This window comes from Dermacentor andersoni, chromosome 4 (assembly GCF_023375885.2).
Source record: "Dermacentor andersoni chromosome 4, qqDerAnde1_hic_scaffold, whole genome shotgun sequence".
Classification (NCBI taxonomy): Eukaryota; Metazoa; Arthropoda; class Arachnida; order Ixodida; family Ixodidae; genus Dermacentor; species Dermacentor andersoni.
Window position 1 is genome coordinate 54,758,755 of NC_092817.1, and position 25,461 is coordinate 54,784,215.

General features: G+C 45.2%; 2 protein-coding genes across 10 annotated transcripts in view; one reads left to right on the plus strand and one right to left on the minus strand.

Annotated features, from left to right (window-relative positions):
* The window catches only part of LOC126537170 (glutamate receptor 1-like), a 212,027-nt gene extending 188,855 nt beyond the window's left edge, over positions 1 to 23,172 (minus strand). Inside the window, exon 1 of one of the 4 annotated variants that reach the window (XM_050184353.3) lies at positions 22,245 to 23,171. In XM_050184353.3, coding sequence (XP_050040310.1) covers positions 22,245 to 22,329 — 85 coding nt within the window. In that variant the 5' untranslated portion in view covers positions 22,330 to 23,171. Of the gene's footprint in view, positions 1 to 22,244 lie in introns of all 4 variants that reach the window. The other 3 variants (XM_050184354.3, XM_050184356.3, XM_050184355.3) reach the window with 3 other exon arrangements.
* The window catches only part of LOC126537186 (uncharacterized), a 456,401-nt gene that overhangs the window by 149,430 nt on the left and 281,510 nt on the right, over positions 1 to 25,461 (plus strand). The window lies entirely within an intron of this gene.

The window sequence follows — 25,461 nt, forward strand, 5'->3', positions numbered from 1 at the left end:
CACCTTCTGCGCGCTGTGTTCTCGCCACTCCTGCGTTGAAGTAGTAGACTGCATGAAGGTCCCTTTGCTCGCTGCTGCTGCCGCGAGTGACAGCGGGTGTCCGCGCCCATCGAGTGTGATGTGTTCATGTTTGTTTGTGCTACTGACGCCATGATTGTTAATTCAATTAGTAAGCGAATGTATCCAAGTTTATACGGCCGATAAAGTTACTATCCTTACTTGCCGTAGCTGTCTACTAATTCGCCATCGCGATCGATGCTTCACCTTTCGGGCCAAACCGCGACTTTTTTCTTTTGCTTGTTTTTCTTTCTCAAGCCCTGTGGAATGCTTCTCCAATTGTTGAGCGTTGCGCATTAGAAAACGACAGTTTGCTCCAGGACTGACCCACGGTCTACCCCTCAGATGTTCACTAGAATTCTTGGCATTATCAGACCAGCTTTTTTTGTGGCTCTGTAGCTAACTGTTTTCGTGGGCTAATTCCGAAGGTAGGGCAGTCTAAAAATGCGGACCAAACCTGCCGCTAATGCAGCCTTAAAATGTAGACCTAACCTTGTTCACGGTGCCCTTTAGTGAAAAACAAAATCCTTTAAAATTTATCTGATTCATTTTTGTCTAAAAAAAAAATGTTCGCATACTTTGGTGACCTTCGTAGATAAGTTCAGCCCGACCTTATTTTCCTGCTCAAGTAAGCTTCAATCGTTTTCTTTCGCCGTCAAAACTTCTTTTTTCATTTTAGACGTTATGGCACGCACAAACCGGCATGTAAGCTGTAGAAAAGAAATGTTTCTCGAACTGTACATTAAAATGTATAACGTGGTCACCTTCAACAGTATCCCTTTCTTCCCATTTTTGTCCGACAGAAATGGGAAGAAATGGAGAGAGAAGAGATACCGTTATGAACGGGCTTCTGTCATAAAATGTATTATCTGCAAGCGCCTGAGATAATAAATATTGCTTCTATTTGCCTTTCAGTCACACAACACTTAGGGAGACTGATGCGTCTGCGATTTGAGTACCGAAAACTTAAACTCAGAAAAATCGCCTCCTATTCGACGTCTGACATAACGTACAAGTGTCAACACCAGATGCAACCCTCAGGCTGACGCAGTGCGAAGAATAACTCGATACCCTACACAGCGTTCTTTCATATCTAATCTACGTCTTCTGCGTAAGACAAGAGCTTAACAAAGATTTGCAGATTAATGGCTTAAAAGCCATACCAACCTAGTGTCGCGTTTTCGCCGTTGGGGAATCACATAATATTAATCTAGAAAGCTTGGCTAATGAAGCGAACTGGAGTTGGTACAAATGCTTCAATTATTAAATTTTCACGTCGCAGAATAAATCGCACGTGCACGTTTAGAATATATAGACGAATTTTGTTGGGACATGTACATTTCCCGCCCTCTCTCTCTCTCTCTCTCTCGATACCGCCCACACTCTTCCCGCCCGCTATTCATAAGGATAAGACATGGTTCTGCGGATGAAGGCGGAGCGCGCTAATGACACGTCGGCATATGCGCATGGACCAATACAGAGAGAAGCAACAGCGCGTTCTCCCATGTGGTAATGACTAATGCGTTCAGAGCAGAACGAAACGGCGGGTCTGGCGCCGCAGCTACCAGTGCGTACGGCAGAATGCCATTAAGCACAGTAAATATTTCATTCCGCTGAACAGCGCGTGCCGCTGCTGGCTCGCGGAACGCGAGGCTTAGACGCAACGCCCAGTCGAAGCGTACGTGTGGCAGCAGCGTTGGCCCGTGAGTGCTGCGCCTTAAAGCACCTCTCGCTTCGGCGGCAGCGTATTTTGCCACTTCAAGGGTAAAAACAGTTTTGCTTTGGGAGAACGGCTAAGCGCTCTTTGGCGTTGCCAGCTATCGTTGCAGCAGCGTCTGAACACCTACTGAAATCGCAAGCAGCGAAAAGAAGACCGCCTCCAGCCATGTCGAGAGATAGCGGAGGTTGTACATCCTCGTGTTTGCATGCATTGTTTGGAGCACACTCGGATTTGGAAGGAAGGTACGTGGGGAGTTAATGACAACCGGCGAATGAAAGCTGCTTCTCTTACACTGTTGGAGTGGAGCGTAACGTGCACAATATGACGCGAACTGGATGCACAGCATCATCGTGCCACGAGTTGCAGTAATCTCCTGTAGTGACCGTCAGCGTGTGGCTCTTTTGCTGAAATAAGAATACCGGTTTGCCAATACCGATGGAACTTGGCACCAACTTGTCGCTGGTGTCGCCACACGTCGAAGGGCGTGAGTTTTCGCGGTCGCGTAAGAACATGAGTTGAGGCTTCTCGAAGTCGAATTCTCTCTTCGCTAAGCTGGCACCTTGCAGAAAAAGAAAACAATGGGTTAGGTCAGTGTTGCGCCTGTAAGAGTCGTCTGCTTGTCAAGACGCAGGACCAACTCGCTCAGCTTTAGCATTTCTTGCCGTTCAAACTTCGCTGAAGGATACTTTCGTCGAAAGAGAATGAACTTTTCTCAGGTTCGCTCTAACCATGCGAGGCAATAACAACAAGGGATGATAGTACTTTTTCACATACACTACTGACTGTGTTGTCCATTGACTCTCTAGTATGGCATTAGAGCTTGTAAGGGCTCCATCGTCAACACTGACGCTGCCGGCAAAGGACGAAGCCGGAGCGGAGAGCCAGCCAGCGCACTGAAACAGAACATCTCGAGCCACCGGCCAAGTGAATGACGCACCGGACTGTTCGGCTTGCCCGTCGCCAAGGGATATCAACACGTGAAGCAAATCGGAGATGGCCCACATCCTACTCGCCGCCGACAAATCAAGAATACCGGAACGCCGTCCTCACAATTCGCGTGCCCACAAATATTTTAAGAGTTTTACAACATCTCTATGTAAGTCTGAGAAATTTGGACGATAAGTGTGCGGCATGGTTATGTGTGTACGCAGTTTACAAAATTCTTAATTTTCTTTTTGACCAGATTGATGGGTAACCTTCGCACCAACCTTCTACATCTTTATTTGATATTTTACGTCCAAAATATACATGCGTTAAAATATAAAAATGAGTGATTGTAGCTGGTTTCCTACCCTACAGTGGAGGAGAAGAGATTACGCGCATAGCTCGTCATGCAAAAGAAGCACCCATTTGTATTGTGGACTGACAAGCGTGTCCCTATTTTGCAATCTTTATCCAAATTTCACAGCATATTTCACTGCGTAACACTGATCCATGTTTCGTTCCGCACAAGCCACTTAAACAGCACAGACTTAAGAGAGCCTATAATTAGCTTGTAGGCTCACGGTACGGAGAATTTTGTGGTCTTAGAAATTATTGATTACGGCAGAAAGGCTTACTGGCTAGTCGATCTACTTAAGACATGAGAAAACGTTAGAAAATAAGGAAGCAAATGTATTAGATTGGCTGTGCGCTTACGGCAAGGTTTATGTGAGATCTATTCGACACTCAGTGAGATGGGAGTCATGATGAATGTCTTTAAACGACTGGGTTTGAACAGAAGTCGCTTATTCTTGCCTGGAGAACAGTAAGTGTCGCTTACGAGTGAATGACGCTACTGTCTTATACTCAACAGCTTGCGACGACATTTAATAAATAAAGGTAAGCAATAAAAAGCTCATTATTGTTTTCGAGTGGCTGCGTTGGCGATTAGATTTCATTAAAGAAGGAGGTGAACATTAAATAAAGGTACAGCCAGCGCTCTCATGACGCCATGTTTATTGTGCACTTATTTTTGCGCTGACAGGGCCTTGTCGTGTGTCCTGTGCCCCTTCTTGCATTCGTGTCTGTTGGCGCTAAAACAAGCTCATAAAGTTTGAACTGTCATGCGAAATTAGCACGACAGCTCAGCTATTTTAAGTGGATTACTTTGATGAAACTATGAAATATGATGATGAAACTATGATGAAAGAAAACGTCAAATCACAGTCTCTCACTCAGGCACATGGTTATACCCGTCTTGGTGTTTTACACAAAACACCTTACCACGATTTGATGTGAGATGGAGAGATTCCACTGCCTAATCCATCTTGATGGGCATGTACAGAAGTCAAGAATGCGAAGTTTGTGGGAACCCGCTGTGGTGCCTTAGTGGCTATGGCGTTGCGTTGCGAAAAGCGAGGTTGCGGAAACGCATCGCTGCCGCTGCGGCCGCATTTAGATGGCGGCGAAATGCAAAAACGCCCGTGTGCAGTGCATTCTGTGCATGGTAAATATCCCAAGGTGGTCAAAATTAATGCGGAGTCTTCCATACTGCATGTCTCACATTCAGGTCGTATTTTTGCCACACAAGGTTTCAGAATTAAAAACAATTGTGGGCGCACTGACAACTGCGCACCTTCTGCGCTACCGTCCTTGTATCAGCGCACAAAGAAAATTTACCAGCACCACGCTCAACAAGCTCGACAGCCATCCCCCTTACGTAAACATAATCCGTGGGAAATTTCTTTTTCATATCCGTCTTTTTGTATGTGCGTGTATTTTTCTTTATCTCTCTGTCTCTCCTAACCCCTTCCCTAGTGCAGGGTAGCAAATCAATTATTTATCTTCCGGTTAACCTCCCTGCCATCCAAATTCCCATTTATCCATCTCTCTCTCTCTCTCTTTTGGACAATGCGTCGTGTTTTACGCCCGTCCCGGCAGTACAGTATGCACAGTCGCCTTCCTACGGACTCAACCGGTTGGACGACTGGCCTCTGCCGGAAGAGAAAAATTTACAACATCGATGGAACTCGACATCGCATCAGAATGCCTTGAAAACACTACTGCGTTTCTTTGGATCGACCCGCCTGTGTAAACGCCTGTAATCGGTACTGTCATTTGTTGTTACCGGTTCCTGTTATTTCTTTCTTTCTCGTTCTTTGCCATCTTTCCAACCCCCATTTTCCCCACCACAGTGCAGGGTAGCAAACCAGGAACTCGTATCTGTTTAACCTCCCTGCCTTTCCTTTCCCTCTGTATTGCACCCCGAGAATCTGGAGAAGCGCTAGTGTGCTTTTAAAAGCGTTGTGACTGATTGAAGAAACTTAAGTTGCTGTCAGATGCATTGAATGTATTTGTGCGGCAACATTTTCTTCAATCTTCTTTTCTTCTCATGTTTTCTGCCCTTACCCATCCTCCATTACAGAGTAGCCAACCAGACGGTTAATGCGGTTAACCTCTGTGCCTTTCACCTCTTGTTCTCTCTCTCTTTTTGATGTGGCCCTATTGCATCCATCCGCAGCGACCACGTGTTTATGAAATATCGGCCATGATGAGGAGCCTCCTCCTGTCTTTTTACGTGCTTCACTTCAATAGACGTGCGCTCTTTTTAGCAATCGCATAGTGCATTCGTTTTCCCCATCACCAATTGAAAAGGTGTAGCCATTTCTATTGTAGGTACACTTTAAGAAATATTCTCACACTTTGTCGCTTAACTTGTCCTCAAACAGTATTGCTTATCTAACTTCCGGGCCCTTATTGCCGTTAACGGTGCATGACCAGCATTTCCGAGTCGCGATTGGCATGCGAGTATCAGCCTGACATACCGTCATTGACAGGACTGTAGCTTGCCACCACCGGATGCCAGCTCCTCAGGGACCCGCTTTTTGGTCTTAATTTGTGAGTTTCTTCGCTTTACTTTAGCACTCAGTTGCCGAAATTCGGTCGAAGGCTTCCCACTTCACCAATCGGGAGGACTTTTGGCCTCCAAGCCGTACCAGTGGCTCCCAAAGCAGCCGAAGGAGTTGGAAATCTCAGCGCTTGCCTGATGTAAGTGGGCAGGCGAAAGCTACCGCAGAACAACAAGCGCCCGCTGTGCAGCCGGCTGGCAGGGACCACTTCAACCCAAGTACAACAGATACTGACCTCACGACGAACTTTCCCAAGAGGGCATGTAGTGACGATCATGAGCCGTACAGCGATGCCACAATAATTAAAACCACTGACATGAAACTGGAAGACAGATCGTTCACCATGTTGACCTACGAGAAATCATGCCAAGCGGGAATACCACTAATTTTCAAACTCATTGACCCGGAAGCGCCGCTACGGAAAGTGAACCCAAACAAGTTGGCCAGCAAAATTCTTCTTCTCCGCGAATGTGTCTTCTCTCGCTGCCTCTATGAGACTACTTGAGTTGACTCATGTTGCAGGCTTTGCCAGGAGACCATACGTACCACCGTTGTACACAAGAAATCTAGGGAAAATAGGACAGGTTTTAGTTCAATACGCTGAAGACGAACTACTTGTGGACTTGCAAAATAGCGGTGTCATTTCCGTCAGGAGGCAGACGAGATCGCTCTGGCGATGAGATGTAGCCGTGCAACCACATGTACTTGGGAGCGTCATCCTACAATTCTTGCCTGACAAACCATTGCCAACAAGCGTTCTTCTTGAATTCACGAGTCATCCAGTAGAAGAATATTTAGAACCTGCAACTCGGTGCTACAATTGCCAGCGATTTGCCGACGTTGCAAAGTCCTGCCATGGTCAATTGCGATGCAAGATTTGCGCTGGAGCGCATGATTATAAAGCCAGCATCTCTAGAAATCAACCCAAGTCCGCCAACTACAACGGACACCATATTGCTGGATGTACCAAGCATCAAGCGGTGTCATTACTCAGGAGAAATAAAAATTACATGGTCGAATTCCGAAGCAGGGCTGTGTCCTCCGAACTTATATGCTGTCAACGCAGTGAAAGCAGCTCCTGCGTTACAATCAGCACAGCACAAGAAAACGTATGCGATGATGGGTAATGGTTCACAGGAGATGAAAGGCAAGCTAAGCAGGAAAGATAGCCAAGTAAAAACGTAGCCAAGTGTTGTCGACCGCCAACATGAGTTCCGGCAGGCATGCATCCCTTTGAGAAGACCTGCTCATGTCTCACGTGAACCGGAGTCATCTCAACGGCATATGATAGTGTCTATGATCTCTGTTGTGTTAAAAGCAATTCTTCGGGCCTTTCTTATAGCGAACAGCCTTCCAGTTTGCAAATAGCATTCATGTTCTGCTTGGACTCTCAACTCTCGGAGTGCACGGCCGGGTTCCCCAAATCGATCGCTAACTTCTTGAAAAATAGAAGTATATGTATAAATACAAATGACAGACAAAGCGATGCATACACCTTAAACAAAGGCATTCCGCAAGAAAATGTATTAAGTCCACTTCTCTTCAATGCATCAATAGCAGGTTTACTAGCGGTATTCCAGCAGACAAACATATTTATGCATACTGATTACATTTGCATATAGACATCGAACAAATCTCTAGAGGTTGTCAAGCATCGGCTGCAGGAAGCATTGAATGCATTAGGTGATTATTTAATAGAACGGGGCCAAAAGAATATGACAAATCGGTTGTTTTGCCCTTCACAAGAAAAAAAGAACAGAAATTTTGGTCTTTAAACAGACAGCCGTGAGATCGAGCTGGCTAGGAAACATCGTTTTCTCCGTATAATTTTAGACCACCAGCTTTGATGGACTCATCATTTGACCGCCTTGGAGGACCAAATTAGTTTTGTGATAAATACTCTCCGCAGAGTCGCGGATACAAAGCGGGCTAGAGCAACTGCATCCCATCTTCACGTTTTCTTAGCACTTGTTCATTAGAAAATTGCTTGCTCCGCCCCTGTATTGCACAAATTATTTGCGGCGTCCTTCCACTGGCTAGAATTGTTGCAGGCTTGGAGTTTACGAGTGTGTCTAGGAGACCTGGAAGCTGCATCCAGTCCTCTCATTATGGCAGTGCTGTGGTAACAACATCTCACCGTAATTCGAAGCCTGGAAACATGGCGGCATCTCTTCAGAATTTCTACTCAGGATTCAGCGCACCCCCTTCTCATTGTCATAGAGAACCGTCCGGGTGCACAGATAGACGCCGTGTTTCAAGAGCATAAATCACGACTTCCACGATCAATTTTTTGGCACTCAGACCTCTGCTACCCACCATGGCTTCTGCAGGTGCCGAAAACAGAAATGTCAATGAAAGGGCTTAAAAATAAGAGCGACGTTTCCACATTAGCAGCGAAACAATTACCGTTACATCAGCTATTTGACAAGTACTAGGAATCTATTCACGTCTACACGGATGGTTCTGTAACCAAAGAAAGTGCGACTGCAGTTTATGTAGTACTGTCCTTACAGGTAGAGTACGCTTGTCGACTAAGACGCACGTCGCCACAAACAATAGCGGAATTAGTGGCAATTCTCCAAGCCACTTATTTTAGCAAGACACATGAGACACCAACAAAGTGGGTAATTTAAACTGACTCCTTATTGTATTGAGCATGTCTTGAAGATATTGATGACAACCAACGATACGCACGAATAACGTACGCAGTACTGAACAGTTTAGCTCAGGCTAATGAAAGAAAACATGAAGTGATATTACAGTGGGTCCCAGGACACGCTGGTATAGCAGGCAACGAATTAGCGAACTCGTTGGCAAAATCAGCCAATAAAGATGCAGAAATTCAACTCATCCCTTTGCCACCAATGGACACGAAACGCATATTGAGGGTACTAAAGGAGGGTTTGTGTATGTCAAGCTTGTTTAATGAATATACCAAGGAATCGATTCTTTACTAAGTGGACTCTCAACTCAAATACTAGCTGGTCGTAGAACTCTTGAAAAGTATCGAGGCACTGATTTATCGACTGCGACTTGGGACAGCATACACCAAACATTTCCTATATCGCATAAAACTGGCTCCTTCCCCGGCTTGCTCCTGTGGCCATGACGATGAGGATGGTCGCCATCTACTCCTCGAATGCCCCATATACGCGACGAAATGACGGCAGCTAGAACAATAGCTACACTCCATTGATCCTCGCCGACCTTTCTCACTCGCAAAATTACAGGCATCCTTAGCAAGTACTAGACTGCATTGCATAGCCACAAGATGTTACTACAACTTGCTTCTATTATTTGTAATTATTAGCGCTTGTATATTATGTGTTATACTTTTTTTATTCTGTAGGTGCATTATTTTAACTTCGTGTAATTCCTCATCTGTTTAATGCTCATCGCAGTCTACATCACGGCCGCTTGTGTGTGTGTTTGTGACTTTGTTTATAAACCAATTGTGGTGCAACTTGCATTTGCCTTTTATATTTATATGTTCATGAGACTGCAGACTGTGTGCTGTAGATTTATTTATTTATTTATTTATTTATTTATTTATTTTATTTATTTCAAGAGTACTACCAGCCTCTGATTAGAGGCCTTAAGCTGAAGTGGTTACATACGTGACGAACAATTCACTGAGTACAAGGCGCGAAGCGTGAGTACAATGAAAAAGCACTGAAATTGAAAATATGAACAGCGTGTCATTTGCGAAAACGTAGCATTTAGCATTAGCAATGTGAGACGCAATTCCAGAAGAAAATGCAAACTGCTCTTCGCGCTAAATGACTAACATTTAAGAGACATAAAAACAGAAAACTAGAAGAATATATGTATACAACGCATTGCAAACGATTTCAGAACATACATCCTATCAAACAAACATAATATACCCCGCTCATTTATACAATGTCTTTAAGCAGTTTTAAGAATGATTCAATGATATCGCAGGCAACCACCGCAGCAGGAAGTACATTCCATTCCCTGATGTTTCGGGGAAAATATGAATTTCTAAATGCTTCCGTTTTGCAGTAGCAGTCTTTAAGCTGCTTAGCGCGGCTAGACCAAGTTGATAGACGAGCGAGAAGCCCTAGACGTGGAGTCCTTTCATTTTCTTTATAACTTCTTATATTGTTGTTTCCGCTATGCAAAAAGGAGTAGCCGTCACGATTATAAGGTGAATACGTGTCTTCTTTTATTTTCATGTCAATAAAAAGAGGAATGTAGCGAGCTGCCGAGTTGAAAATATACACGCGCAAGATGGATGACGAATAATGTTTGGGGACAAGGTTAGCCCCACATGGTGCAAAACAATTGCAGAGGGTAGGGTGTAAACGTCTTCCTTCATTACCATTTTATTTTTAATAAAAAAAGCCTTCATGTTATCCATCACAGGCCCTGGCGCATAAAGGACTGATCATATTCATCGTTTCTGGTAAGAGCGATGATATTTTTTTTCGCATTTCCTTTCCTCGTACCCTTCTTCCAGCGCAGGGTAGCAAATCGAAAGGGCTTCAAGTTAACCTCCCCCCTTTCCCACCACATTTCTTTCTCTCTATCTCTTGTATGATTTTCTAAAGCAGTGTTTCTGAAAGTGTAGGCCATGAACATTTTTCTTGGGTTCCTGGCAGCTCAAGTTATATGCATGTGCTTTCTGCATGCTGGAAAAGATATGAATTTTCAGTCTCGGTGTTCATACCCTTTCAGCGCCGTTTTATTGCAAGTAACATAATCATATATATCAACTTCTAAAGGTATATGTATGCTACTTCTAAAAGAAAACGGCATTGTTACTATAACGTTTATTACATTTGGTCACAATATGGAAGGTGAAACGGCAAGACAACGCCGATCTACACCTTCGCTGGCCAGAACTTCACTGAACACGGCCTCCCAACCAGAGCCAGTATTGTCTCATCGAAAGTATAGTTTTGAGGTTCAGCAGATATGGATGAATCAAGAAAGAAAATACATCCTTCTCATTAAAATACGTGATTGAATCAATTCTTGTTAAAAACATTAACAAATCTTTTTTTGGTAGCTCTCTCTGCTGTAGCTATAACGTTTTTAAATAAATTAAAATGTATAGATGTCTACGTTATTGAAGAAAATAGGCAGTTTCACTCGAAGACCGAAGCACCGAATGCGGTAGGCAGGTTTAGCGCCGCGCTTAAACATTTATACACATGTTCTAACTATACCAAGGTCCGACTACCGAAATAGGAAGCGGGAGAGGGGGGGGGCGCAGGGACGTGCCATGGTTCCTTTGGTACTGCTAAAAGGGATCATGTACTGGAAATGTGTGAGCAACAGTGTTCTAAAGAGTTCGTTATATAAAGGGGAATATGAGGGATTCTTTACTTTGTTATAGATGCGTAACGCAGATGACCATACGACATGTGCTAAAGAATTAAACGAATATATTCATGGTGCCAGCAGAATTTGATGCTGAGACTAGTTGACTGAAGAGCGAATGCCAATCTGCAGCTCTCCGCTATACCTACCTCCTTCATACCTGCGGAAAGTCCGTCCTTTTTTTTTTGCAATAAATGCTTTCTGTAATGTTTTGGCACTGACGAACGAACGAACGAACGAATGGCCCCAATGTTGACGTTTGTTTTGTTATATGTTATCTACTAAGGTGGCTGCTTTTGCCGCATAACGGCACAACAAACACGTTAATACACTACCTTTGTCCCACTTCACTTTCTTCGGCAGTACGTGGTCCAATTTGTAATGTATGTTTAATAGAATGAAACTTGAACATATCGCTCATAGTATCATTTCTGAGTTGAAATCTTCCTTTGTTAGTTCGCTGCATAGATAGCGCACATAAGCACTGAGCGGACCATAGTTCTCTCCAGTGCAGCTTTTCCCGCGAAATATGCTGCTTTTCTTTTCGTCACTTCCGCATTTCTAAATTGTCTGTGAACATACCGTAAACAACATACTGTGAATAGCACACTTGCAAAACCGGCTCAACTATCCGTGCGAAATATGTCGCGCTGCTAGCAAAAGGCCTGTGCGGCTTCACTTCGTTACCAATAGGAGTTAGGAAGCCACTTTTTATGACGGTGAAAGCGAGGAATGCGTGAGTAGAGGCCAGGACACGTTCCGTCGTTTTTCTTTTTTTGCGTTTCTCCCTCATTTACATTTATTATTTCACTTCTTATCTTCAGTACTTTTCCAGCCACGCTCCCGCCGGGTAATTAATCACCCGCCGTCGCGAGTACAGTATCCGGGAGAATTTGCACGCGTCAGACCTGATGTTCATTTCCGGTTTGCTGGGCGTGGGCACCAATGCTAAGGGGTTCGGGGAAGGGGGAATCGCAGCCACAGGCTGGCGTTTGAGCAGAGCGATGTCGATGCGCTAATGACATCGTTGGAAATGCCTCGTTTTCCGCACGCAAGGTTTCAGGGTCGCAGAGAGAATGGAAAAGCGAGGATCTGCCCATTAGCCTTCGACGTTATCTGCGAAATAAATGTAGGCTGGTTAGCATGCCGGCCGAATCTTTAGGAATTCTTTTTTGTTTGCGTAAACAAACAAAAAAAGATTTGCATCACCTGTCTTCTATATTGAAGGATCCAGAACACTATTGTCTACGTGGTTAAATATTAGGAGTGTTAAGATATGGAATCTTGGTCGTCATTGCCGATATAAGCAAATGGAGGACTGAATAAGACAGTTGAGATAACGATGTGTCAATGGCTTAGCTAAATGTGTGCGTGGAATTCAACACACACAGACGGATGCACACACGTTCTTGCCTATGTCGGTGGCCGTGGTCTTGACAGTAGCGAAGTAAAGCTGCAGTGAAGTGTATGCGTACGTCAATGTTTGCAGCTGTGTTCAAAAAACATATTGCATGTCCACTTGGAGAATTGGTTGATTTTCTGAAAATTACTGCTTTTACAGGCGTGCTGTCGCCCGTGTTACAAAAGCTAATAGCGCATTGTAGCTCCATATCCTTTTGTGAAATCCTACATAACGATGTGCTCATTACTACGTTGTTTTCTTACCGCCCTCATCACTGTGAAAAAGAACGCATTTGGCGAATCTGGGGAAGACAAATCTCTGAAAGAACATGTGAAAACTTTTTAATCTCAAGCAGCCCCTCATAATCCACCATCCGTCTTCCTGCCGACTAATCCCAGTACGGGCTATTTGCGCATACCACGTTAAGGTGGGCTTGTGTTTATCTACGAAGTTATTGTTCTTGTGATGGAGGGGAGAGGGTGACGTTTGCATGTGCTAGTCTGGCTCTCAAATCCCCCGGCTATAAGGTTCGCACGAGCGTAATTTCTGGCGGTAATTATCTGTCTCGGGAAGATGCTGAGCACACCCGCGTCCCAGTTTCAGAATGCGGGAAATGTCTCCGCCTTTGTACGTGCTCTCTAGTGCAATGAAAATGACGGCTTCTCGAGAGCCCCACTGCGTGGCCATGCTCTCACACAGTAGTACGTCATCCACGCTGTGTAACCGAGAACTAGTTATCAAGAGATTATGCCTAGGATGAGCCGACTGTGTTAGCCTGACAGAGTGCGTCGCTCTGGTAATTATCCTCGCCCCTTTTGTTAGTCGGAGATAAGACGAGTAGACGCCTGAGGTGCGAGTTTTAGAGATTCCTGTGCGAGGGAGCTTTAGGAGGCCACAAGAGCACTACTATTTTGGCGCATTCCTGGTTGTCGATCCTTCGTAATCTTTTGTTGCTGTTATCGGGTCGGAGGTCACGCCTTGGGCTAGCTAAACACGTGATACCAGAGTTCGTTTGCTTTCCTGTTTCAATATACTTAAATAAGGAGAGAAGAAAGAGAAGGAAGGGTGGTTAACCAGACGGTACGTCAGATTTGCTACTCTGCACTGAGAGAAAGTAATGAAGAGACGAAAACAAGAAGGGAAAGAAAGGGCACCAGTAGTGCGCGAAAGTCTCGAGTGTCGTCTATGACAGGCACCGCGAAGGGCTTACTGAGAGAAGCGGACGGTATAAAGAAGTAATATTCAGTAAGCAGAAATCCCGACAATCCCACAAGGTTTTAAAATTTATGCGCATTCAACGCACTGCGACAATCGATGGTCACGAAGCTTCTCGGTCGATTCCATCACACTCCCAGTACCAGGGCGATATGGGACTCTAGCGTCACATAGAGGCAGGGCCAATGTGTTGTGGCCTAGTGAATAGTGGCCGGTTGCGCTGCGCTTTAGTGGGTAGTGGCCTAGTGGGTAGCACTGTTGTGTGTAGTGGGTAATGGGCTTTTGTCAACACGGCAAAGCTTGCAGCACCCACAGCACCCAAATAATTCTTCGGTGTAATATCCGTCGCCGAAAACGCGGCAGGAAATACACAGGCATTGAGCCTTGAAAAGGCTTCTTCGCGCAGAGCGTGAGTAAATTAAATGTAATGTCAATGACGTTTTTCAGTATTTAGAAAACAATATCTCAAGACAGTCACAGAGAGAGAGAGAGAGAGAGAACAAGGATAGGAAAGGTAGGGAGGTCAACCAGAGCAGCATCCGGTTTGCTACCCTACACTGGGGGTGGGGGAAAGGGGAATAGAAAGAGGAAGAAAGGGAGAGAGTAAGCACTGAGTACGTGTGGCAGGGACACCATACACAAGGACACTATAAACGGTCTCTTAAGCCGGTGCACTTCAAGTACCGCACTAGTGCACGAATCGCTTTTCGAGCCAGTGACGGGTGTGGCCACGGTCCGAGTATCTTTGACTCGGTGAACGGTCTCGAGTCCAGTCGGCGTAAAGTTGCCCGCAGAGAGAGGCGTTGGACATCGTAGCGAGGGCAGGTACACAATAGGTGCTCTCGATGGTCTCCTCACACCCACAGGAGTCACACATCGGGCTCTCGGCCATTCCCATACGGTAGGAGTATGCGTTCGTGAATGCCACTACCATCCACAAGCGACAGAACAAGGTTGTTTCGCCGCGGGAAAGGCTAGATGGCAGTTGTAGCCGTAGCGTGGGGTCCAGTTTACGCAATCTGCACTTGAACGCACATGAAATCCAGAGATCTTGTGACTTCTTGCGTGCAACTAGGCGAAGTTCCCTGGCAGCGTCCGACATCGCCAAAGGTGTTGGACGCGTCTTGGTATCTTCGTGGGCACATCGGGCATCCTTGTCAGCTAGGTTGTTGCCGACGATGCCACAGTGAGCAGGGATCCATTGAAATATAATGTGGTGTCCTCTTTCCAGAGCATGGTGGTGCACTTCCCTGATTTCATATATCATCTGCTCGTACGTTCTGTGACGTAATGCAGACTTGATGCTGTGAAGGGCTGCCTTAGAGTCACAAAATGCAACCCATTTCTCTGTTGGCTCTTCGGTGATGTACATCATAGCGGCATGGAGAGCTGCAAGTTCTGCCGATGTAGATGTAGTCGTGTGCGACAATTTGAATTTAACTGTAACGTTCTTGGCTGGAACGACGAATGCGGCAGTTGAGCTGGTAGGTGAGGTCGAACCATCGGTATATATATGAATGTGGTCATGATACGTCTGGTGCAGTAATAGGAGCGTAAGTTGCTTCTGTCACACTCACAGTCACAGGATTTCTTTATAAGTATGTGTACCAATGTTATTATTAAAAGGGCTAAAATATTATTGAAACACTAATTTTACTTACTGAATAAAACAATGCAGCTATTAATTATCCTTATGATAGTATGAGGCAGCGTCAGCTTTGCTGTTTTTGCAACCTTCTTTCTCGCATTTGATTCTTGCCATGTCCTTATGCTGTGTGCTGACGAGCTGAACTAATCTGTTGCAACATATTTTTCATGTGCATTAAAGTTAGCGTCAGTGCCTGACGTCTCTCTAGCTCGTACGAATGCTCAGTCCCTGCTATATCGCGAGAATAAAATATACTAATACTATAATAACAATGACCAAAGAGGACCACTCAACTAAGAGCTGATGACTATTGTTTGGTCGTGCAGAAGCGCGAATGTTGTAGTACATAATTGCGCTTTCACTATGCTTGCCTATGCATTATGGTTCACCAATACGCACCACTTTTGTTCCCTGACGTTCTCATCTATAATTTTTGGTCAGTAGGTCCATGTTCACCGAATGCAACAGTGCATGTAGTCTCATGAAGGTGTGAATGTTATTAACAAGAATGGGAGCAGATGAGGCAGATTTACTTGATACAAAACAGAGGAGGGCCTCAAGCGTAGATTTTTATCCCGCTAGCTATTTTGGGGAGACAGTAAAACGGAGAATGAAACGGTTTGTGAGGGATGACGAAAGATGCAGAGTATGAAATGCATTGGTATTGTTGTTAAGACAATCTCGAACTGCATCACGTACTCTTTAATAAACTGTCATTTGAAACTCCAGTATAATCCGTAGCCTAATATTGCGCCTCATATGTCGAAAGTGGTGCAAATATTACGAGGTTTCGTAAGCAAATAGGACTTCACTATTGCTCGACAATAGTGAAACTTCGGAATAGCAACTTGTGCCCTTAATTACCTAAATAAAGAAGTTCCTTCTTGAATTTTCTTAATTAGTGACCCGAATTGCTAGTTACCGAGCAAGTAATATTTTCCGCCCTTCCGGTAATGTACTTGAACAGGCCAAATTGCTCAGAATTCCATAGACAATTTAAAAAAAAATGTATATCTGTTCGGACTAAAAACACAAGGTATACACAATGGTATGACCTATTAACTTATTCATGAAAGTAAGGGGACAGAAAACAAATTTGTAGTTTAGTCTGCAATCTTTGCCTTATTAATTCTATCATATATAAATAATAACTTTTTAGGAACCAATGTGCTCCTCAAACCACATTTTCTTCCAGAACGTAAGTAATATTGCTCAGCCTTTGTACAATGTAGCACATGGGACGTCGATTTATTTGACAAGCATAATGCGCGAGAAGAACAGCATATTTTCACTAACACAGTATCTTTAGAGTTCTTACTTTTTTATCTAGACCCATGACTTCAGCAGCAGTTCTACTATGTCTTTTTCCAAATACCATTTGATCGGTTCACTGCTCATTTGTCTTCCGCTAAACATCGTTCGTCATTTGTCACCTGGTTTCTTCTCTAGACAGCTGTGCAGCATTTCTTTGTATCTGTCATTCATACTTACATTTCATAATGGTAACTTGCTATCAAGCTGTTTCAAAATTGATTGACTCGTACTTTCTATATAATGCGTTTTCAGGTACATATAAAGGTAGGTCTCCAGACTGCCTGGCAACATTCGGCATTTTAGAAGACCACTGTATTTTCTTGATATTTATAATATTTAAAAAAATAACGCTGCGCCACCAGCAAAACTGTTCACTCATCCCACTTTGCTTTATTGTGTTTAGGGAATTTAAAAATATATCTGAAAACCCATATCATTTGTTGTACTGAATTTTCATTTGAGACATACTGCTACAGCAATAAATAAATAAATAAATAAATAAATAAATAAATAAATAAATAAATAAGTAAATAAATAAATAAATAAATAAATAAATAAATGCTTCCTGGAAATCTGTCCGAAATACTTTACCGTTCTTCATTTCAACCTCGAAAGGGAAGTCTGAACAAGATGAAACAAATTATACAGCGTGTTTGTATTGCTACGTTCTCCTGTAAGCATTACAATATAATTAATTATTAAAAAGCGTTGTTATTTCCAAATTAGAGGAGGTTACGCAACCGACAATGTGGCGATGCGTATCGCATTGATGCATATAAGATACATCAAGATAAAATGCAACGTGCTGCTTCAGTCTGCTCGTTAAGTTTGCTGAACATGTTTCTACATTCTGGTGGCGTGGTAGCCCAGTTAGTATGGCGTTGCGCATCTCAGTAGGAGGGCTGCGTATTCGTTTCCGGCCGCGGCGGCCGCATTCCGATGTGGGCGGAATGCAGAAACGCCCCTGTCCCGTGCATTGGGAGCAGATTAAAAAAGCCCATGTGGTCAAATTATTCTCAAGCCCCGCACTACGGCATGACTCTAAATCAGGTTGTGGTTCTTCCACTTAAAACCGCAAAATTTATTTCTTTATTGAATTTATTTGACCGCGTAAACGCTTTACTGCCAGAGGGGTATTTCTGCAACGTCATTTCAAGAAAACTGCCAAAAAGTAGTATTTCTGTTTTGCTCATTAACACCAGACGGTTAAGTAAGAAGGTGCAGTTTCGCCCGAAAGACGGATTTTGATAGAGGCAGCAAGGTATAGACAACTACACCAACTAAGGTTCGTAGTTCTGGCGCCAGTAAAAATTGAACAAATCTCACTCCATGACAAATAACACTCGCCGTTACGCTGCCTCCAACGCTAGCCACGTGCGAAAATTGCCCACACGGCGCCATCTCGGCTCGCCAAACTTTCGCACCCACCGCAGATTGCCTCTGAGGCAATCTTCGGCAATATACCTACCATATACCGCATACGCCGTACCAATATAACGCATACCAATATACCGCATCCACAGTGCGCATTCACGTACTGCGTATGTGCTCCGCTTCGCGGACAGAGCAGCCACGGCCGGGCAAGAGTAAAAGACGCACCCACACCTTCCCCCTACCGCCCTTGCACACACTTGGTCACGTGACCTCCAACAATGGGCGCGCTGGGACGCTGGTAGACCACACATCAAGCCACCATTTTTCTCAGCTCACCTTCACGCGCTTTCGCTCACAACCTCAGGATAATGCGCGTGGGACGCGAAAGAACCTTATCGCTCTGGACCTTATACGGAACATCACGGCAACGGTGAGGTTAACTACGGAAGTTCTCCTGTCGTTTTCTTATAATTTCTATCGCTTTTAAAAATTTATTCGCGGGATTATTCGATGCTAAGAATATTCAATAATGCACCCAGCATGCTTTATGAGCTGTTTATTTGTGGCACTATGCTGCACTGTGTGTTATGAGTGGCAGTCCGCTTACCACCCTGCCTTACCCGTACGCGGGAGCCAATGGCTACTTCGAGCGGCACTTCCTCAAGGACCAGATCACAACCCCATGCAGTCTCTCCAACCGCCTCTACCAGAGGAGTCGCGACTCAAACGAGACCGTCTCAAAACGCTAGACGTCACGAGGTCAGGGAAGACGCTCCCCTCACCACAGTGCAACCATGCGATACCGCCGCGTGGTACCGCACACTGCCAGTATACCACCGGTTCTAGGCGCTGTATTTCGCAATGCACGAATGACTTTAGGACGAAATAGTACAGAGGAGAAAGGGTGCGCTTTCTGCTCAGTACTATGCTTTTTACCTAAAGCCATCCGTGCGGCTCTCTCTCTCTCTCTCTCTCTCTCTCTATATATATATATATATATATATATATATATATATATATATATATCATGTGACCGCCTTTCTCCACTTCACACACGTACGCTTTTGTTGAACTTTGACACACCTAATGCTAGCGCATAAATTAGAAACTGTACTACTTATGTTAGAATTGCATTCGTTGCTTCTTTATATAGTATGTTGCAAGAAATATTGGCGAACTTATTTTGTATAGACGCAGTAGTTCCTTTTTTAGTAGCCTCACCTTTCATTCTTACCTGTCCGTAAAATTATAACAAAATTACCGTCATCGCAGCGGACTAATTGGCCGAAAAAACGTTGTCTCCGTGCACACACTGACACCGCCCTCCTTCCTTCTCGTTGAGAACAAAATGGGATGTGATTAAGGAATCATTCCCCAACATTTTGTTGTCGCAATTTTATGGTTTCACTACTTTCGAGCGCTGAAGATAGCGTTCGGCGCATCTGCAAACGATGATGGACGAGGTGTCCGATAAGCAGGGTGAAATCAAAAGACAAGATAAAGAAACCTTGCAGGAAATAAAACAGCGATCGCGTGCTTCCACCCACGGAGGACTTCCGACGATTGCGACATTATAGCATGAGCTTGTGTCGAGAAGCAGGGGACATACGCCTTGCGCGAAAGAATAACTGGCGTCCAACGAGTCGGCGAATTATCCTCCACAAAGTGCGCAAAGCACGTAGAACACCATTACGCGTCATATCAGGCACTTTTCATTGCCTACAGAATGACGGGACTCTAATTATTAATATTGCTTTCACTCACTCCAACGGCAATTTATACTGCTCTAATCGGCGTTGTCTGCCTTTTGCGATGTGCTGCCTGCTTGCATGACCCCGATTTGCAATGAACTTATACGAAATACTTTCGTACGTGTTTGATGGGCGAATGCATAATGCTGGCTTTAACGAGAACTGAATATCTTCTGACGAGAGATAGACACAAATTACCTCCAATTAAGGAGAAAAGTATTAAGCCCGCACTGGTACATTCGCGTAGATTGGGAATGAGGACTACAAATAGGCGTGTAAAGTGTAATTAACACCATGACATGGATAACCAGTCTTGTTTTTCTTTTTTTGAAAATAATATGCTCTTCATACACGTCCATTAATGGCACCTAACCCCATATATATATTTCACTGCAGGACAAGAGGGAGAAGGGGAAGAGAAAGAAGGGAGAGAGAAGGTGTATAGGCACGTGTACGGATAGCACTTCAGTTAGTCACTCGAGCACTGCAGGACAAAGTGTTAAAAAAGCAGTTATCTCGCTTTGAGGACCATTTCACGCTGTTTGAGGTGTATTGTCGCAGAGAGCTGTGCCAATTCTTACCAATGTGGTCTTAATATAGGCTGAATAATAAGTAATTCTTAGGGTATTATTCGTTTGGCGGCACTGAAATGTGGCTGCCTGCACTGCTGGTCAATAAAGGTGCCGTTCCAAGAGCTTCCTCGATCAAGGAAATTCCTTTTACGCATGTCCTCAGCATCATGATAAGGCATTCAGGAAACGATGGAAAATGCGAAGTTTCGCAGAAAAGTAAACAGCACAGTTGTGAAGGAAGAAAAAATGGGGCGCCTAGGCCAACGCAATTGTTTGCGAATGTGATCAGTTACATTTTATTTGCATAGTAATGTGGACTGAAGTGCAGTATCTGAAAAGAGGTTGGGAACAAAATAAGCAAAAGACCAATGAAGAACGCTAGATAAGTATGAGGGGCCGAGTTAAAAAAAAGAGGAGTGCCTAGCTAATCAGAAGTGTTTTTTTTTAAATTTTTTTGGAGGGCTGCAAGTATGATATTATGTTCGCGTACGAACCACTCTAGCACATAAACGTTCTTATGCATACTGGCACAGCTTCGTATAACCGTATGTATTTGAGTCTCCGTGGTCCACTCTGAAGTAGGCTTCTGCGCGTGTCGTGGTCTGCTTTATTTTCCTAATCTCGAAAAAATTCTGGTTGACTGTTCTGGTTCTGAAATTCTGGTTTTGAAACAGCCAAAGAAAACTGCAGTTTGCTCTATTAAATTTACCATATTCAGGCTCGGAAAGTATAAAAGTGCTCACTTCTTTTCATTTATTGACGTGCAAGTATGAGATTAAGGCCTAGAAAAACTCGCGCATTGTCACTCTATGAGGAATAATTGAATTCTGGTATGTTACGTGCCCAAAACAACGATTTGATTATGAGGACGCCTTAGTGGAGGATCAATAACATGCCCCCAATGCACGGGACATGGAAATTTTTTGGTTTTTCGTCTCCACTGACATACGGTCATCGCGGCCGGGATTCGATTCCGCGACCTCGAGCTTAGCAGTGCAACACCATGGCCGCCAAGCCACCACGACGTTCTTTCAGTCGACTAATGCAGCAGCGTTTAAAAGAATAAGAATGTGGGCTTCGAACTAAAGCAAAAGGTCACGCTGCCGCGACGGTCATTGGGCCACTTTTTGTACAATGATACAAGACAAATTTTCACACGAGTACAGTGAAAATACTCTGTCGGGTCATATACCTAAACTGTGTTTGGCAAACAATATGTAATGTTTCGCGTTATTCTGGGCAGTGACACATACGCAATTAAATAGGCTTTCTCGCGATTAGCAAAAGGTTACTCTTTTAGGCATAATTTGTACGAAGGCTCACGATGACAGTCATGGCGGAATAATTTTAGGAAAGCGCAATATAAACTTTTGATGTCATTTACGCAACCAACAGTGCAACGTAGCGAATGTAAAGCTCACGCTGCATCCAAGAAAGGACGTATATTTAGCGGTAAAGCTTGGAAACACTAAGAATTTGTGAAACACAATTTCACAATTGAATCTACGCAATTGAAAGCATCATTTTTATGTCATTGTAGTTATGACATTGCTCCGATAATGACATAGAGTTCTGAGTTTATTGAATAAGCATATGCACTTCTTAAGATGTTAAATTAGAAACTTTCACCTTCTTTCACCTCTCAGGAAGGCAATCTTAAGCGTCTTTTCAGCCATCAATTGGCCCGCAGAAATTTACGTTTTGGATAGCTGCATGCAAACATTTTACATGACTGCATTCCAGGTTAGGTTGCTCTTAGATAACCACTCTCGCTGTCTACAGCCTTTCCTTTTTTTTTTCCTTAGACTGAAGTGCACTGTGTTTTGAATCTGCGGTTAGTGAACTCTTCACAAGTGTTGAGTATACCCGGGAGACTGAAAACACCTTCAAACACGGCGTGCAAAAGTGGGGTGCAGCATGGCTGCGACAGTGTGGATAAAACAACAGGTAGACACTGCATTACGCGCAGAGACCTTTGCGTGTCACCGTCAGCGCGTATAGAGGAAACTCACCGAGCGGGAGCTTGTCGGGCCCGGCCCGTCCGAGCCCGGAGGAGCCCCAGAGAAAGGTTGCTGCAATGAGAATCCACGATCCCATGTCCTTCGGCACAAGACGGCCTAGAAGAAATGGCCGATGTCCTCGATAGTGATCGGGTGGCTCGCTATGAGCGCCAATTCCAGGCGGGGCGCGATCGCGTCACCTCCGGCCGGAGCAACCTTCCCATTGGGTGTGAGCGCCACACACCACCACAAGGAGGAGCGCTCTAAGGAAGCAGTGGCCATGTCTTTCTTCTGTTTTGAAATCCCTACAGCTCTTACGAAGGCATGCCACGCGGCACGTAACTTATCATCTCGCGCGTGAAAGGAGCAACAGAACAAACGGACAAAGGGAGATTTTCGCTCATTTAAATCACGAAAGGAGACGCATACGGGAATTGCCTGCGCATTTACTTGGTTACCCGGTTAGAGCGCTTCATCGCGATCACTTCCTGCAGCCGGGGAGTGGGCAGCTAGGACGTTTCGGGCCTCCTTCCTTCAGCCGAGCCAATCGTTTACCTACCAACCGAACACTCGCTCGTGGCCAAACTGTTCACGGCGCCGCATTCACACCGTCCATCCGCGGGACCAACTTTCGGGTCGCTTCTTATCCTAGACGAAAGGGTTTTTCTCGGATGAGGCGACGCGCGTGGTCGTGTCGGCGGCGACGGAACGGCGCGGGCTTTTTGCTTTCAATCGCCGGGGTGCGCGGGCGCGGCGTGCGTGCGCCTGCCCAAGCAGCGGGTCCGCGTGGTTTGATGCGGGATTTTGCGGGCGGCGCTCCGAGCGGCGGCGACCCGCTAAGGCAGGGCCCCCGCCGTGCGCATGCGCGGAAGATGAGGCGCGCGCCCGCGTGCGCGCGCGATGCGTTCGCGCACGAGACGCGCCGTGCCGTGGCCGAGGCAGCGACGGAGCAGCGAGCGCGATCCGCGCCGGCGGCACTTTTGGCGGCGGGGCGGTGCGCTCTCTGGCGGAGGAGAGCTGCGGAGAAGAGCGGCGGCGGTAGCAGTGGCAGGGGGAAGCAACACATTGCTGTTTACAAAAGAGCCGGCGGCTGCGGCACGAGCCTCCCCCCCACCTCCTCCCCATTTCTGTGGGCCTGAGCCAGCAGAAATAATCGCCGCTAAGCACGCCGACAAGCTGGCCGGCCGTTTCTCGCGGGACATGGATGCAACCGGCTGATATGACGTGCCTGGGATGCGCCGTCTTTCTTTCCTTTCTTTTTTTTCCCTTTCTCTTTTGCTCAAATGGCTCTCTCTCTCGCTCTCTCTCTCTTTGATACACCTTTCTTTAGCTGTTTTCTTGCCGAGGGGGAAGAAAGCGATGCTCTGTTGCGCTCTCCTATCAAAAGCCAGCTTGTTGACGGCCTCTGCTCTTACGCATGCAGCCGAACGTGTGTTTCCTCGTTTCTTCCCCTCTTTCACGCTTTTCGCCTTAGCTTGTGGCATTTTCTCTTTTTGTTCTCCTCGGTTAGAGTTGGGCGTTGCGGTTGGCCCCCTTTGGCGTTGTAGTATCGCTTTCATATTTCGCTGTTGCGCGAGTCACACATTGGCCTTTTATTGTTACTATTTTTCTGCTTTGCGCCCCACCGTTGCACTCTTATCGGGGAGTTCCCGCCCGTTCGCAGTGAACTTCTGCCATGAAACCCGCCTGAAACGATGGAATCGATAAGCGTTAGGGGAAACATTGAAGCACAAGAGTTGTAAAAGTGCGCGTAACTTCAATGTTTCTGCAGGAGATACTGCACGATTCCTTATCGTCATTTGTTTTGCCTTTCACGAGTACGCTAAACACCAGCGGTAAAGCAGCATGTTATAATGCCACAAAATGAAACACCTCCGAGGATTCATACGCACTCCCACTACGAAGTTGCAAGGCCACTGAGGATAATCGCATAGATGTACGCTGCCACGTGGCATTTCGCTTACGTATGGTATGAACGCCATATAGTTAGTGCGGGATCAGCGCTTTCCTGCAAGTCCACGGACCCAACACATCGAAATAAGATATCTGGACCCGTATTCACAAAACTTCTCTCTTACCCGCAGCGATAGCTCAGTCACTGTGGCGCTGCGCCGCTGAGAACGAGGTTACCGGTTCGATCCCGAATCGGCAGTCACCTTTCGAACGTGGTTAAATGGAAGAAAAAAGAAAAAGACGCTGATGTGTACTGTGCATTAGTTGCGCGGTAAATAACCCCAAGTGGCCAAAATTACTCCGGGACCCTCCTCTTCTGCAACCGCCCTCTCCCCCTGTGACAGCTATGAAAGAAGGCTCCGGCGGCGGGAGGGAAGGATAGCACTTGCCTTCTGCGCCGGCGTTCGCGCTGCAGGAGAGAACACACTTGTGACGAATAGGATTAGATGTAAAGCCACCTATACTACCGGCACAGGTGTGCTCGTTAGCGGTTCTGTTTATTGCGGAATTGCGCAATGAAACAACAAGCAATATCTAAATATCCAAACTGCAGTATATACATGCTTTCAATCACGTCACTGCGGTCACAAATTGAATAAATTTCTTGAAATGTTCAGGTACTCGTTTACATCTACAATCATCATCGATTGTGTCTGCTCAATTTCTTTTTATCTATGGTCTTCAAGCGCATGGACGTAGTAGCATGCCTTTACGAAGACAGTAGCTAGCGTTCTCCTCTTTTACTTTCTGTGATGTTGTTTATCTTTCGATAACTAGTAGTACTATTAAAACATTTGGAAGTTTTCGTTCGCTAATTAAGCCTGAATCGTTTGATGAGATGCTCCCGGTTTGCGCAGTGTAGCTTTCTTGGAAGCTGCCAGTTATTGTGTTCTCTTTCCGCATAACAATTCATGATGTCGTATATGGGATTCCACGAACAAATAAATATGAGTCATGCTTTGGCATATCGATCAGCCTGGGCTTGGTTCTTGTACAGACAAGCGGCACTGCATTACTCTTGTTTGATTGCGAAACCCGTAAACGTTACACAGCATGAGCGATGGACAGCACTGTTTTAGTTCAACGAGCGTGATCTTCTTCGGAAATACACTCTACAAATAGCATCGTATATCTTTATTTGAAGTGTGCCAGACGACAGCAGTTCTGCTCTTAATGACCGCTTCTGTAGTGAATTTCCAGCTGAAGGTTGCGACATTATTACCGTGGCAGGCTCTAGAACCCGCCCCACGAATAAAGTAATTACTGCGAGTAGTTC